This window comes from Urocitellus parryii, chromosome 9 (genome assembly GCF_045843805.1).
Source record: "Urocitellus parryii isolate mUroPar1 chromosome 9, mUroPar1.hap1, whole genome shotgun sequence".
Classification (NCBI taxonomy): domain Eukaryota; kingdom Metazoa; phylum Chordata; class Mammalia; order Rodentia; family Sciuridae; genus Urocitellus; species Urocitellus parryii.
Genome location: NC_135539.1, coordinates 13,117,375 through 13,131,193, shown reverse-complemented (window position 1 = coordinate 13,131,193; position 13,819 = coordinate 13,117,375). Strand labels below are relative to the sequence as shown.

The 13,819-nt window shown below is 47.8% G+C and overlaps 1 protein-coding gene across 1 annotated transcript in view; it reads left to right on the top strand.

Moving 5' to 3' along the window:
- The window catches only part of Tmc7 (transmembrane channel like 7), a 29,934-nt gene extending 17,167 nt beyond the window's left edge, over positions 1-12,767 (top strand). Inside the window, exons 6-15 of the mRNA XM_026402485.2 lie at positions 535-682; positions 1,549-1,722; positions 3,113-3,270; positions 5,127-5,247; positions 5,528-5,625; positions 7,190-7,376; positions 8,052-8,182; positions 10,722-10,877; positions 11,203-11,281; positions 12,440-12,767. Of these exons, the coding sequence (XP_026258270.1) occupies positions 535-682; positions 1,549-1,722; positions 3,113-3,270; positions 5,127-5,247; positions 5,528-5,625; positions 7,190-7,376; positions 8,052-8,182; positions 10,722-10,877; positions 11,203-11,281; positions 12,440-12,508 (1,321 nt within the window). The 3' untranslated portion in view covers positions 12,509-12,767. The remainder of the gene's footprint in view (positions 1-534; positions 683-1,548; positions 1,723-3,112; positions 3,271-5,126; positions 5,248-5,527; positions 5,626-7,189; positions 7,377-8,051; positions 8,183-10,721; positions 10,878-11,202; positions 11,282-12,439) is intronic.
- The last annotated feature ends 1,052 nt before the right edge of the window (positions 12,768-13,819 follow it).

Here is a 13,819-nt window from a genome sequence, read left to right as displayed (position 1 = left end):
TTCTGGGAACTTCTAAGAGCCAAGCCCCTGAGGCAAGAGGAGGAGAGGGATTCATGTGTTTATGGAAAGGAAAAGAAAAACCATGGCGGTTTTATAACAGAGTGGCCATGATGGGAGAGATTGTAGAACTAGATCACGTCACAGCTATAGGCCGTAGCAGAAAGTTGGACTTTGGGGGCTGGGGACGTAGCTCAGTTGGTAGAGTGCTTGCCTCGAATGCACAAGGCCCTGGGTTCAAGCCCCAGCACCACAACAGAAAAAAAGAAAAAAGTTTAACTTTACTCGAAGTAGATGTATAAAAGCTACTAAATGATAGAATTTACTAGATGTATAAAAGAAGACTATTTTCAACAGTGGTGTATGTGGTCAGCTGTGACGTACATTTAGAATGGTCCAGAATTTGACCTTATCAAGATGGGCCCCCAGGACAGCCGTGTCTAACTTCTTATTTCTCATTTTGGATGAAGCGCTTTATTCATGGGCCTGTATTTTGCGGCAGCTGTTGTAAGGAGGATGTTTGTGTTTGGGGGTCAGGTCGGTGGAAGGGTTCAAAATCAACCTGATCCGGAGTGAGGAGCACTTCCAGAGTTACTGCAACAAGATCTTTGCCGGCTGGGACTTCTGCATCACCAACCGCAGCATGGCGGACCTGAAGCACAGCAGCTTGCGGTACGAGCTCCGAGTGAGTGCTGCTGGGTTTCCCCGGGGGGTCCTCATCAGCCAGGTCAGGCCTTAGGAGGCTGTTTGCAGCTTTTAGAGGATGCAGACGGGGCCTACCTGTCTCAGGTGCTTAGCCTGCTTCCTGTCTGTCATGACCAAGGCTCTTGGCAGCAAACGGCTCATCAGGGTTAATTATCTTGAACCCACATGGGTTCTGGTGAATGGGGCCAAGGAAGGGAGGCAGGGATCAGTGGGTTTCTTCCCTAGTATCTGACACTGTTATTTCCCCACTTGATGAAAGCCTGTCATCAATGTTACTTGTGCCAAGAAATGGGACGAAGGAGGGAATGCTATAATGATAGGGTAGAGTGGAGAGATTATGAGAAAGTACAAGAGAATTTCCAAATTAAGAAGGAGAAAAGGAGTGATGAAGAATATTTTGGTAAAATCCACCCCAAAAATGGAGCCAAAACCAAAAGCTCAGTAAGGTAAGGGAGGCAGGAATCAAATCAAATGTATTATTTCTTACACTAAATATGAACACATCAAATTTTCCTATTGAAATCAGAGACTACCAGCTGGACCTAAAAAACAGCATCCACCTATGTGCTGTTTAAAGAAATGTGTGAGTAATGTCATTAATAAATTAATGGTTTAGTTTACATATTTATTGTGAAGCCTAATTTCCATCTTACATAAAAGGCCTCTACCTTGAATATAGGCCATTAATAGACATAAAATCTAGTTGGGCTTAGTCTGGGAAGGTGTCTTTGGGGCTGTGAATATTTAAAGGAAGAAGTTGTCAGTGGATGGGGAGGGTATCACCGTATCCGTTCTCTAATATCTCTGTGTCCCCGTGCTCACAAATGAGCTTTCTCTGGTCCTCAGGCAGATCTAGAGGAAGAAAGAATACGGCAGAAAATAGCAGAAAGGACCTCAGAAGAAACGATACGCATTTACTCTTTGAGACTGTTTTTGAACTGTATTGTTCTGGCTGTTTTAGCAGCATGCTTCTATGCCATCTACATAGCAACTATCTTCTCCCAAGAACACATGAAGAAGGTAAGCCCCCCTTCCACGAGAGTCGATTTAATGTGCACTCTGGGGGCCCTGGTGTGGGGCATTATGTGACGTGCAAACCTGAGTGGTCGATGCCCACGTCATTTCTGCATACACACAGAGATTGAAGTTTGACTGATCGAGAACTGAAAATCCGAGGTGATCAGTGTCCACTTTTAAGAGAAATTTTAGAAAGCATCTAAAGTTGTTTTCGAGATACCCCATTCTTCCAGAAATTCACGATATTCGAATTCAGGCTGAACTGCTTGCATTAGATCCCTCTTCTACTCACTAGCCGGAGCCTCGGTTTTAAAAATCCAGTTGAGCTGAGCACAGTGGCATGAATCTATAATGGCACCTACTAGGGAAGCTGAGGCAGGAGGATCTCAAGTTTGAGGTCAGTTTGGACAACATAGCAAGACCTTGTCTCAAAATAAAATAAAATTTAGAAGTCTGGGGGTGTGGCTAAGAGGCAGAACGCTTCTGGATTCTGTCCCTTTAGTAACACACACAATCTCTCTCTCTCACACACACACACACACACACACACACAATCCAAGTTGGTCTAGCAGCTCTGCTTTGTGAACTCAATCATCAGGGCCCAGGGCCATCCACCTGGTGGCTCTGCCATCCAGAGAGTGTGGTCCTCCTCTGCATGTTCAGATAGCGCCCCACCACATCCACAGTCTAGCCAGAGGGAAGAGAGACAAGGAGCTGGGGAGAGTGCACCTTCAGGGTCACTACCTGGAGTTGGACTTAAAATTTCCACTCCTCTTCCTTGGCCAGAGTTTAATCACGCGGCTGCACCTAGCTTCGAGGACGCCTAAGCCATTGAGGTGGTTTTTTGTTTGTTTGATACTGGAGATTGAACCCAGGGGTGCTTTCCCACTGAGCCACATCCCCAGCCCTTTTTAAAATTCTTTATTTTGAGGATGATTTCAAACTTGCGATCCTCCTGCCTCAGCCTCTGGAGTCTCTGGGATGGCAGGCGTGCACCACTGGATCCTGCTGCAATTTAATCTTTGTCCTGGACAGCTGCACCTGCACAGGTGGCCAAGGAACTGTTACTAGGGAAGAAGGAGAAAGCGCCTGTTACAGTTCCAATCAGTACCACATCCTTGAAAATATTTTAAATTGTCCATTCATACAGAATACATGGATATTTTTAAAAAGTACTTTTCCTTAGCACGTCCAATAGCGCTCGTTTTTCTTCTGGCCTGGCACTAGGCATCTGAACACCAAAGGAAGGAGATGGCTTGTGTTTACAGGCCGTGTTGAAGGGCAGGTCTCTTCTGTTTGTGTGCCCAGTAGACATAGTTGAGTTTTTTCAATTGACCATGTTGCCATGTCTTTTATCATATTTACTGACCAGTAGGCTTGATCCTCTTTCTAGGAAATCGACAAGATGGTTTTTGGAGAGAACCTCTTGATATTGTACCTACCATCCATTGTGATCACGCTGGCCAATTTTATCACCCCCATCATCTTCGCCAAGATCATCCACTACGAGGACTACTCCCCAGGCTTTGAGATCCGGCTGACCATTCTGAGGTAATGCTGGTTGTGGGCAAGCTGGGCAGGCCACCGACTTGCCGTGGCAGACGATGCCAATCGGTGGTGGTACATGTTCCTGCTGAGCTGGGTCCTCCTTAATCTTCATGAAGGAATGAATTTGTCCATGCAGTGAAACCTCTTTGACTTCAGAGTCTACCTATCAGTATTGTACTTTCGGTCCATGTGTTGACAGGATGGGACCCTAGGAGGGGTCACTGCTGAGAATATCTCAGAATTGACAGTTTACATAAGGCAGAGTCCTTGGAGGTCACTCAAATATTGGTGGTGGTGGGGGAAATGTGTGAAATGGGAGAATTTTCTTTCTCCTCAAAATCTCTGAAATTGCATTTTCAATCTCAAAAAACTATATTTTGGACATTTTCAAACAGAATAAATGGTATCATGAGCGCTCCTCTGCCCGTCAGTCAGCTCCAGCCATTCCCACCTTTTGCCCATCTTGCTTCATCCATTTGCCTCACTTTTGCTCAATTATTTTAAGCAAATCTCAGACGACATGTCCTGTCCCCTCCGCTGTGAACACCTCAGCAGCCCTCCGGGTGACGGGGACTGGTTTTAACATGGGCATTGTAGCACCTCTTGCAATTGAGCCGTCCCCCGTCCCCCGCCCCCATGGAGCTGCAGGTGCCTGTTCACATGGGCTCTGCGCCTGCGCGTGGTTCCTTCTCACGTGGTTCCTTCTCACGGCTCCGCCCTCGACCTTGGGAGGATAGGGGCGGGGGTCATCTGCGCTGTGGAATGCCCCTGACGTCTGAGTTTTGTTTGTCGCCTGGTCATGGTGAGCTCCGCGTGGCTTTCTGTGCCCAGAGTGGCTATGAACTGCTGCGCAGCCAGGTGCCACCAGGGTCCCATTGCAGGTTGGTGTTAGGAAAGTCCAGGTGCCAGGTGTTCCCACCTGATGCAAGTCACCTGCAGGCACAGGTCAGGGGTGGGACCTACTTAGGAATGAGGGAGGTGAGCCAGCGAGGGGTGGGGATGCCTTTTACCCCCTCCCCCACTTGAATATTTCTATTTAATTTAATTTAATTACAAACCAAATAGTAGAAAAGCATGAGAGAGAGAGAGAGAGAGAGAGAGAGAGAATGATTCTCCTCTCGCCTCCCACGAATCCAACTCTTCCAGGAACCCATGGGGACGGCCCATGTCCTTGTGCATTCATTCCTATGGTTCCTGCAGTTTGTACCAACATTTATTTTTAACTTTGAAAAATAGGATCCTGTCCACGTGACACTCTATAGTTAGCTTTTTTCCACTTCCCTCTATGGGATGTCCCCCAGAGCCCGGACAGAAAGATTCAATTCCTCCTTTTCAGGAATGTGTAGTGTTCTGTTGTGTGACGGCCTCACCAGAGATCACGAGTTCCCAGCTGTCTCCTTTTTAATTTTTTGCCTTTTAAAAAAAGGTAGTAGATGATCGATGGTATCAAAGTTGCCGTTTTAATGTGCACACTTCAATGACTTTAAGTCCATTCCCATCATCACTATTCATTTCCAGAACTTTTTCATCACCTTCAACAGAACCTCTGTGTCCATGTGCAGGTGGCCTGTGGCCGGGCCTGGTGGCACATTGTCTGTAATCCCAACAACTTGGGAGGCTGAGGCAGGAGGATTGCAAGTTTGAAGGCAGCCTCAACAAACTAGCAAGACCCTGTCTCGAAATAAAAATAAAAAGAGCTGGGGATGTAGCTCAGTGGTAAAGTGCCTCTGGTTTAATCCCTGGTACCAAAAAATAAATACATAAATAAAAGGTGGCCTCTGCCTTCTGTAACCCCAGGTCCTCTCAGCCTGCCCGATCTGAGTTCCTCCTTGTCCCTTTTTCTCTCCTCCTCCATGAAGGTGTGTCTTCATGCGACTGGCCACCATCTGTGTGCTGGTGTTCACTCTGGGCTCCAAGATCACGTCCTGTGATAACGACACCCTGTGTGAACTCTGTGGCTACAACCAGAAGCTCTACCCGGTGAGCCCTGGGGGTGGCAGCAACCTGCCGGGCGTGGGTGTCACTTGGCCATAGCGTCATGGTCAAGGGTGCAGCCGGCAAAGCTGAACTCGAGGCTGCTCCTCCCTCTAACTCTAGTCTCAAGGCAGGTCTGCGCCTTGCCCCACACGTTCAGGGGCTTGGTCACCCAGGTTTGTGCTGGAGCCCGTGGGCAGCAGGATCTCGAGGGGCAGGGGTCTGGTGGCCTGCCTCCCTCTGCCCCAAACAGGGCCGCTCAGTGTCTCTTGCTCTCTGGTTTCAGTGCTGGGAGACCCAAGTTGGGCAGGAAATGTACAAGCTGATGATCTTCGACTTCATCATGATCTTGGCTGTGACCATCTTTGTAGATTTCCCAAGAAAGTAAGTGAGGGGTCCCCTCCTACAGCTCGCCCCACGTCCCTACAGACACGCCCCTCACAGCTGCCCCCTAGAGGCCGCTGGGTGACTGCACGGCCCCAGGACCACTGAAAACCAGGGAGCTGTGATGGATGCCCTGGCTCCTGCTAACTGCCCCATCTAAGGTGGCACTGAGGGTGGAAAGGTGACATTTTCTGAGTCTTCCCTGGGGGGTCTTCTTTCTGGAAGCTCCATCAGTGTAGACCCGCAGGCTGCCGTGGAGATGGGGTTTCCTGATGTGGATTCAAACCCCAGCACTCATCACGTGACCCTGGGCAACTTAAGCCGCCTGCTTCCCACCTGTGATCTATGGGGGTGGAAGAAGGACCCCAGTGACAACCTGGCGGTGAGGGATAAATGACATAATACAGACAGACGGAAGCCCTGAGGACACTCCACGGCCCAGAACCCACCACAAGGTTCAGCACTGCCCTGGTGACTTTCATGAATGCGATGTCATTTTCATGGTCCTGAGTGTGTCTTAGGTCAGGGGTATCTTTGTTCACTGAACCACACATGCATGAAATTCTAGCTTGGGCCAGAGGGCCAGTGCGACCTTAAGAATAAACATTAAAAAAGAGAAACTTTGAAAAAAATATATGAATATAATACATATCTACTTATTAAAATTAAACAAGCTGGTTGCTGTGGCATACGCCTGCCATTCCCAGTAGCTGGGGCGGGGGGAGGCTGAGGCAGGAGGATCACGAGTTCAAAGCCAGCCTCAGCAAAGGGAGGTGCTGAGCAACTCAGTGAGACCCTGTCTCTAAATAAAATACAAAACAGGCCTGGGGATGTGGCCCAGGGGACGAGTGGCCCTGAATTCAATCCCTTCTTCCAAAATAAATAAACAAACAAATATAGGAGTCTGGAGAAGATGGGAGTTTTTTCATGACGGTAACCCCTGCTTCCCCAATCTTACCCTCTCCTCTGAGGGTGGCCATTGTTAATACTTTGAAGGAGGATGGGTCAGTTCTAATATGTGAAAACACATAGCTACTGAAGTGTGTGTGTAAATATATAGTCTTTTTAAATTTATTTTTCAGTACTAAAGTTTGAACCCAGGACCTGTGCATGCTAGGCACATGGCCCCCACGGACCTACGTCCCCAGCTTAGACCATAGTCTTATTGGAAGAAATATTTTTCCCTCCTTCCCAAAGGGAATCCCGTGTCACTCACGTTGGCCTGCATCTTCCTCCCCACCTCCCAGCCCTCATACAAACAAAATATCATGAACCACATTCCCTGTCAATCATGTGGAGTCTCTCATCCATTTTAGAGAATGTCCATTTCACGGCGTCCATGGCTTCTCATTTGTAAACCCAGCTCCTACTGGTGGGCATTGGTTGTTTCTGGTACTTTCGCTAATGCACAGCCGTGGCGCAGGGAGCAGCTGTGTGTGTTGATCTCAGGTCCTTGGGCCTGTGGTCTCTATAAGCAGCCTCCAGGGTCCTGAGGAGTGGCGTTGCTAGTGGGGAGGGTCCTTTTGTGCAGAGGCTCAGCACAAATTCTCTGGTTTGTTTCCAGGCTCCTGGTGACCCACTGCTCCTCTTGGAAGCTGATTCGGTGCTGGGGACAGCAGGAATTTGCCATTCCCGATAATGTCCTGGGGATCGTGTACGGGCAGACCATTTGCTGGATCGGAGCCTTTTTCTCACCCCTTCTTCCTGCAATTGCAACCTTGAAATTCATTATTATCTTTTACGTGAAAGAGGTAAGGGGAGGTGAGAGTAGGGGGCTCACACCCTGGACCATTCCCTTCTCCCCACCAGTGTCGGGGATGGAACCCAGGGCCTTATACACGCTAGGCAAATGCTCTACCAATGTGCTACATCCCTAGCCCCAAAATATTCACTTTTAATATGAGGAAAATTATATGTGCATGAAAAAAAATTTTAAGCAAAATAATTCTTAATTTGGTAGCTATTATTAGAGACCCATTTATACAAACTTAAATTCCTATAAAGGATGAATCCTTTAAAAGCCTAAATGAGTCCATACCATGTAAAGTTCTGAAGTCTGCCATTTTTATTTCATAGCGCCTCATGAGTAATGTAATGTTCTCTCACCCTTTTTAAGGACTGTATGGTATTTCGCTGTATGGAGAATACCCACTGATAGATATTCAGGATGCTTCCAGTTGTTCTCCGTAATCAACGACAGCAGTCAGCTTCCACATACGGGTGTTTGGCCCATTTTTCCTATTTCATCAGCATGAGATTCCTAAGGCTGGAGTCTGGATGAAACATTTTGCTTTAAGATTTATATCGCAAAAATCTCTTCTAGAAAGAGGAGACTAATTTCATGCCCACCGTAATGCGTAATGTGCTCACTGACTCTCGCGGGTGCTGATTGCGCCTTAACTTTTTCTTTCCTTTTTTCCCCTTAGTTGAGTCTTCTTTATACCTGCAGACCCTCCCCACGGCAATTCAGAGCGTCCAATTCCAATTTCTTCTTCCTGTTGGTGTTGTTGATTGGGCTGTGTTTGGCGATAATACCTCTGACGATCAGCGTGTCCCGGTAAGTGTGACTTGGTTTTCTAGAACCTTCCCTGGCTTTGTCGTACGTGTTCAAGGGTCCCCTGCTTTCTTTGTTGGCTCTTCTCACGGTGTCCACCTGCAGAGGTCAGTGAGCCCCCTTCTTGGCTTCTCCAGGGACCCGCCTCCTCTCAGAACCTCCCTCTGGGCCCTGGAGGGTCTTGGTCCAATTCTGGAACTTGGCATAGAGCATGGGCATCATTTTGTGAAAGCCAGTTGGGTCTTTCCTACCCTTTCCCAAGGGCCTCTCTTCTGGTCCCCTTTTGGATCATTTCTGATTATCAGAGTCATGTGTGGTCACTGAGAAGACCTGGCGGGTCGGGAGAGGCAGAGAGGAGCAGTAAGGTGCTCCCCTCCCCTCCTGCCAGGCTGGTTGAGGGAGGGGTCCCACTCCTGCACGCCAGGTGTTGAGCTGGATGCGCGGCTACGAAGACCTTAAGGACGCAGGCAGAGGAGAATCTAGTGTGGAACTGGGGAAGAGAGAAATGCTCTGGACTCAGGATCCGAAGCTGAGAGTTGGAACCTCGGTGATGTGGCTCTGTGTGTGGGGACCGCCTACACCAGAAGCCAGCAGACTTTCTAGAAAGGGCCAGGGAGTAAACAATCCAGGTTTTTCAGACCGTGTGGTCTCAGCAACTACTCTGCTGGATCATGGATCCTATATAAACAAACAGGAACGCCTGGGTTCCAATAAAGCTTTATTTATAAAAACACACAAACAAACAAAAAAAAACAGGTGGGGGGCCAGATTTGGCCCATGGGCTATAGTTTGCCAATCCCTGCCTTCAGTGCTCTCGGAATTCTGTTTCATCTCTTTAAATTAAAAGACTATAAAGCTTTGGGTCCTGCCCTCAGATTTTTAAAGAAGTTTTTGGCAGTTTAATTCTATATTTGCCTTAATTTTTGCACGACAGTCATGTTATATTAAAACATTTAAACAGTGCAGAAGATACCACTTGGAGAGAAAAATTGCCACTTATTTTTTTTAAATAAGATTTTAGCTTTGATTTTTTTTTTTTATGATAAATGCATTCACACGGTACAGTATTTAAGAAGCGCAAAAGAATCGATGGTGGGATTCATTTTCTAACTCTGTTTCCAAGCTGATTCGTTTCCCTGGGAAACAATCGTCCCTCTGTGAAATCGCCTCCTCTCTCTCTCTCTCTCTCTCTCTCTCTCTCTTTCTCAGTGATTCTCTAGTATCCAGCCCTATGAATGGACCACAAGTTGTTCATCCACTTTCTTAAATGGCAGTTGGATTGTTTCCAGGCATATTATTTTTACCCATAAAAGCAGGGCAGCAGGGATTGGGGCTGTAGCTCAGTGGTAGAGCGCTTGCCTTGCATACATGAGGCCTGGGTTCAATCCTCAGCACCGCATAAATAAATAAAAAGTTAAAAAAAAAAAAAACAGGGCAGCAATGAACAATTTTACATATACCCTCTGTGATATAAATGTGGGCCTTTCTTTCAGGTCTTCATTTGACTGTTTTCCCATTGTAATTTTAAAAATTTGTTCTTTTTAGATAGACATGAGTGTAGAGTGCATTTGACATTTCTTTTCTCCGCTTTTTGTTTTGAAAACTGTCAAATCTATGGAAAAGCTGAAAAAAATAGCAACAGGGAAATGCATATTCTTTTCAATGGACTGTCCCAGTTAACATTTTGCTGTATTTTTTTCCCTACATAATTTTTGTTTTTTAATGATGTATGATTTGAAGTGAAGTTATGAGCACCATGCTATCTCACCACTAAAAGCTTCAGCATGTGAGCCCCCAAGAACAAGGACATTTTCCTTTATGTGTACACCCAGTAACATTATTACACTTAATTAACTTAATACTAATATTCCTGCCATTTTCAAATTTTTCAAACTGTTCCAAAATTATCTTTTCTGGCTTTATTTTAAAAATACTGCTGGGTACGTATGGTGGTGCATGCCTGTAATCCCAGGAACTTGGAGGCTGAGGCAGGAGGATCACAAGTTCAAAGCCAGCCTCAGCAAAAGCAAGGTGCTAAGCAACTCAGTGAGACCCTGTCTCTAAATAAAATACAAGATAGGGCTGGGGATGGGGCTCAGTGTTCGAGTGCCCCTGAGTTCAATTCCCAATAACCCCCACCAAAAAAAATTTGCTTTTAAAATACTGATCTTTCAAGTTTCGCACATTGTTTTCAGTTGTTATGTCTGCTTTAACTTAGTCTTTGAATAGTTAAGACCAATTTCATCAGAGTCAAGTTATAGGTTGGAGAGTGGAATCTCCCCACATTCTGGACTTGTCTGGTTATTTTCCTACAAGACATTTCACTTGTTCTTCTTTCTTGAACATTCTTTAAACTAGCAATGAGACCTAGAAACTTGATGAAAATTTGATGGTAAGCACTTTTGACCAGAATATTCCAGAAGGCCTAGGGGTGAGGCACTTCCTCTGAGGCCTTGGTTTACAAGACATTCTGGGTGTCCGGCAGTGGGACGCGGCCTGTGCTGCAAGCCTGGCCCTGAGCCCTCTGGCTCGTGTTCTGCAGCATCCCTTCCTCCAAAGCCTGTGGGCCGTTCACCAGCTTCAACACCACGTGGGATGTTGTCCCGCGGACGGTGAGCACCTTCCCCAGCTCGCTGCAGTCCCTGGTCCATGGCATCACGTCGGAAGCCTTCGCGGTGCCTTTCTTCATGATCATCTGGTGAGTGAGAACCGCCCCGACCCTGGAGAGTTCTCTCCCACTGAAGCGCCTGGCTCCCCCACTGGGAAATGGAGGGTGTGTGAGTCAGCTCTCCATGCCTGGGACAAAATGCCTGAGGTAATCAACTTAAAAAGGAGGAAAGGTTCATTTTATCTCATGGTTTCAGTCCATGGTGACTTGGCCCTGTTGCTTTGGGCCTGCGGTGGCACAGTACATCAGGCCCGAAGCATGGGACAGAGGAAGTCAGTAGACCTCGTGATGACTGGGAAGCAAAAGAAAAGAAGGGGCGGGCGTCCCCTGACCGACCTGTCACCTTGCCTTGCAGCCTCGTCATGTTCTACTTCATCGCCCTGGCCGGAGCGCACAAACGGGTGGTGGTCCAGCTCCGAGAGCAGCTGTCCCTGGTGAGGAAGCTCAGGCCCCGGGGGCCATGCTGGTGGCACTAAACCAGGACCTGGTGTGGAAAGTCACACTGCTCCGAGGGAGTGGACCTGCTGTAGCTCCCGCTCTCCACCACTGTCCCCAAACCCCGCCTGCGAGAAGCTGCTATAGCCGAAGGCGGACTTAAGGAGGCTTAGTCAGCTTTTTCACTGCTGTGACGAAAAGATCCAACCAGAACAATTACAGAGCAGGGAGGTTTCCAGGGGGGCTCATGGCTCATGGTTCCAGAAGTTTCAGTCTATAAGAGGCAGGCTCCATTCCTTGGGACTCAAGGTGAGGCAGGCCATCATGGTGGAAGGGTGTGGCAGAAGGAAGCAGCTCACATGGTGATCAGGAAGGAGAGAGAGAGAGAGAGAGAGAGAGAGAGAGAGAGAGACAGAGAGACAGAGAGAGATCTCTACTTGCCAGATACAAATAGACACCCCAAAGCCGTCCCCAATTCTCACCTCCTCCAGCCACACCCATCACCTCGGTTACCACTCAGTTGATCCCTATCAGGGGATTAATTCACTGATTGAATTAATTGGTTAAGACTCTCACAACCCAGTCATTTCTCCTCTGAACCTTCTTGCACGGTCTCACACGTGAGCTTTTGGGGGACACCTCATATCCAAACCACAACAGGAGGTGACACTGGAGCTGAGGCTTGAATGACGGACAGAGCCAATTATTGGGGGAGTCCTCATTAGGGAAGAGAGTAGGATGTGGGGACCCCAGCGAGGGAAGGAGCCAGGCGCTTCTGGGGCACAGGAGAAGGGTGTGTGGCCAGAGGGTGCTAAATGATGGGGAGAAGCAAGAGGGTCCTGGGACGTCCGCCAAAGTCCTAGCGTAGCCTGGGGGACCTGGCAGGAAGGTTGGGTTTGTTCTGAGTGTGGTGGTGAGAAGCCATTGCAGAGAGTGAAGGAGAAGTCAGGTGAGCGTCTTTGGAAACTCACCGGCTGCTGGGTGAACACAGGACGGTGGTGAGGGACGTGCAGAAAAGAGACTGGATGGGAAGCCACTGTAGCAGCCCCGTGGTTGGGATCCTTGGCCCTGAATCTGAGAAGGTGATCCAGCAGGTAGAAAGCATCTTCGCTTTCAAGTACGTGAAATGTCACTTTCAAACCCGTTTCTGGTTTTAGGAGAGCCGGGATAAGCGCTATCTGATCCAGAAGCTAACCGAAGCCCAGAAGGATGTGCGGAGCCATTAGGCTGAGCCTGAAGACGCCGCGCCGCGTGCTGCTCCGCTGGTGACTGTCGCACCCACAAAGCCCGCCTGGGTTTTGAGCAGAAATTGCAAAATATATTTTTCTGGAATTGAGGCTTTTCCTGACGGGACTCTGTGCAGCTGCGGTGGCCTGGTTACAGAACCCAGCCTCTCATGAGGGCTTTGGGTGACGTGGTAAAAGCAGGTCCAGCGCCAGGTCTTCGCCTGTGGACCTGCAGCTCAGTGAGGACCCTACCTGAGACACGAACCTCTTATGCCATTTAAGCCTTGACCACAGAATCCGAATGGGAGAGACATTCTTTTTAAAAAGCTTTGTTGTTTGTCTTTAGAAGTTAACCAGAGGTCATCCATTTCTGGAACTGGGTTTCCTTGGAACCCATGTCTAGAAACTCAAGAGGGCTCCTTAAATGTAGTGTCCCTCTTGAACGGTCTGAAGAGAAATCCTTGAATCCTGATGTTTAGAACAGGTGGTGAGAACAGGGAGAGGATCGTCAGGACCTGCTACCTGGTAGCAGAAGGGAGGAAAAGTGGGTCCCTGCTTTGGGAATACATGAGTAAGCAGTCCCTCAAGTGTCCCCATCAGTCCTCTCCAGGAGGGGCCTTGTGGCCGTGTTTTCTGAGCTCTCTGGGTATTTCCTGCAGCCTTAAGTTATCACTCAGGGGAAAACCTCCTTCAGCCGACTCTCCTCCACAAGCCTCAGTTTCCATCTGGTCCTACGTTCTGAGATTTGGCAAGAGGAACCTGTACCATCCAAAGTAGCAGGCTTGTTCATCTCAGAGTTCCATTGCCCTTCTTGCCCCCAGTTCCCCATTTCTAAAGGACACTTCACATTCCTGAGCCAGGCTGGAAAGAGCTGTTGAGTAATTGCAGCTGAGAGGTACATGCCTGAGTGTTCCAGGGTGGAGATCACACAACCCAGCCGGTTCAACAGACCAGAGAAAATATCCCAAACCAGACTGCATCAGCCAGCCCTGGTTTCTTAAGTACACATTTCCACATTTTCAAGAGCTATGGTTTGCTTTCCTGTGCTGAACATTTTTAAATGCGTAGGCCTTTATTTTGCAAAGCATGACCCGAGCAGACTCTCTCTTAAGATTTCCGTTAGGGTAACAGTAATTTCTGTTACGGGGAAGACCATATGCAATAAATACCTCATTGTAAACGTACCTGAAATTGATAACCCTGGACCTTTTAGTGGAAGGCCTAAGTTATTGCTTAATATAACCTGTTTTCATTTGCATGTCTCAAAATCTTTTCTTAAAGTACTGTAATTTTGTAATAGACCGTTTTCTT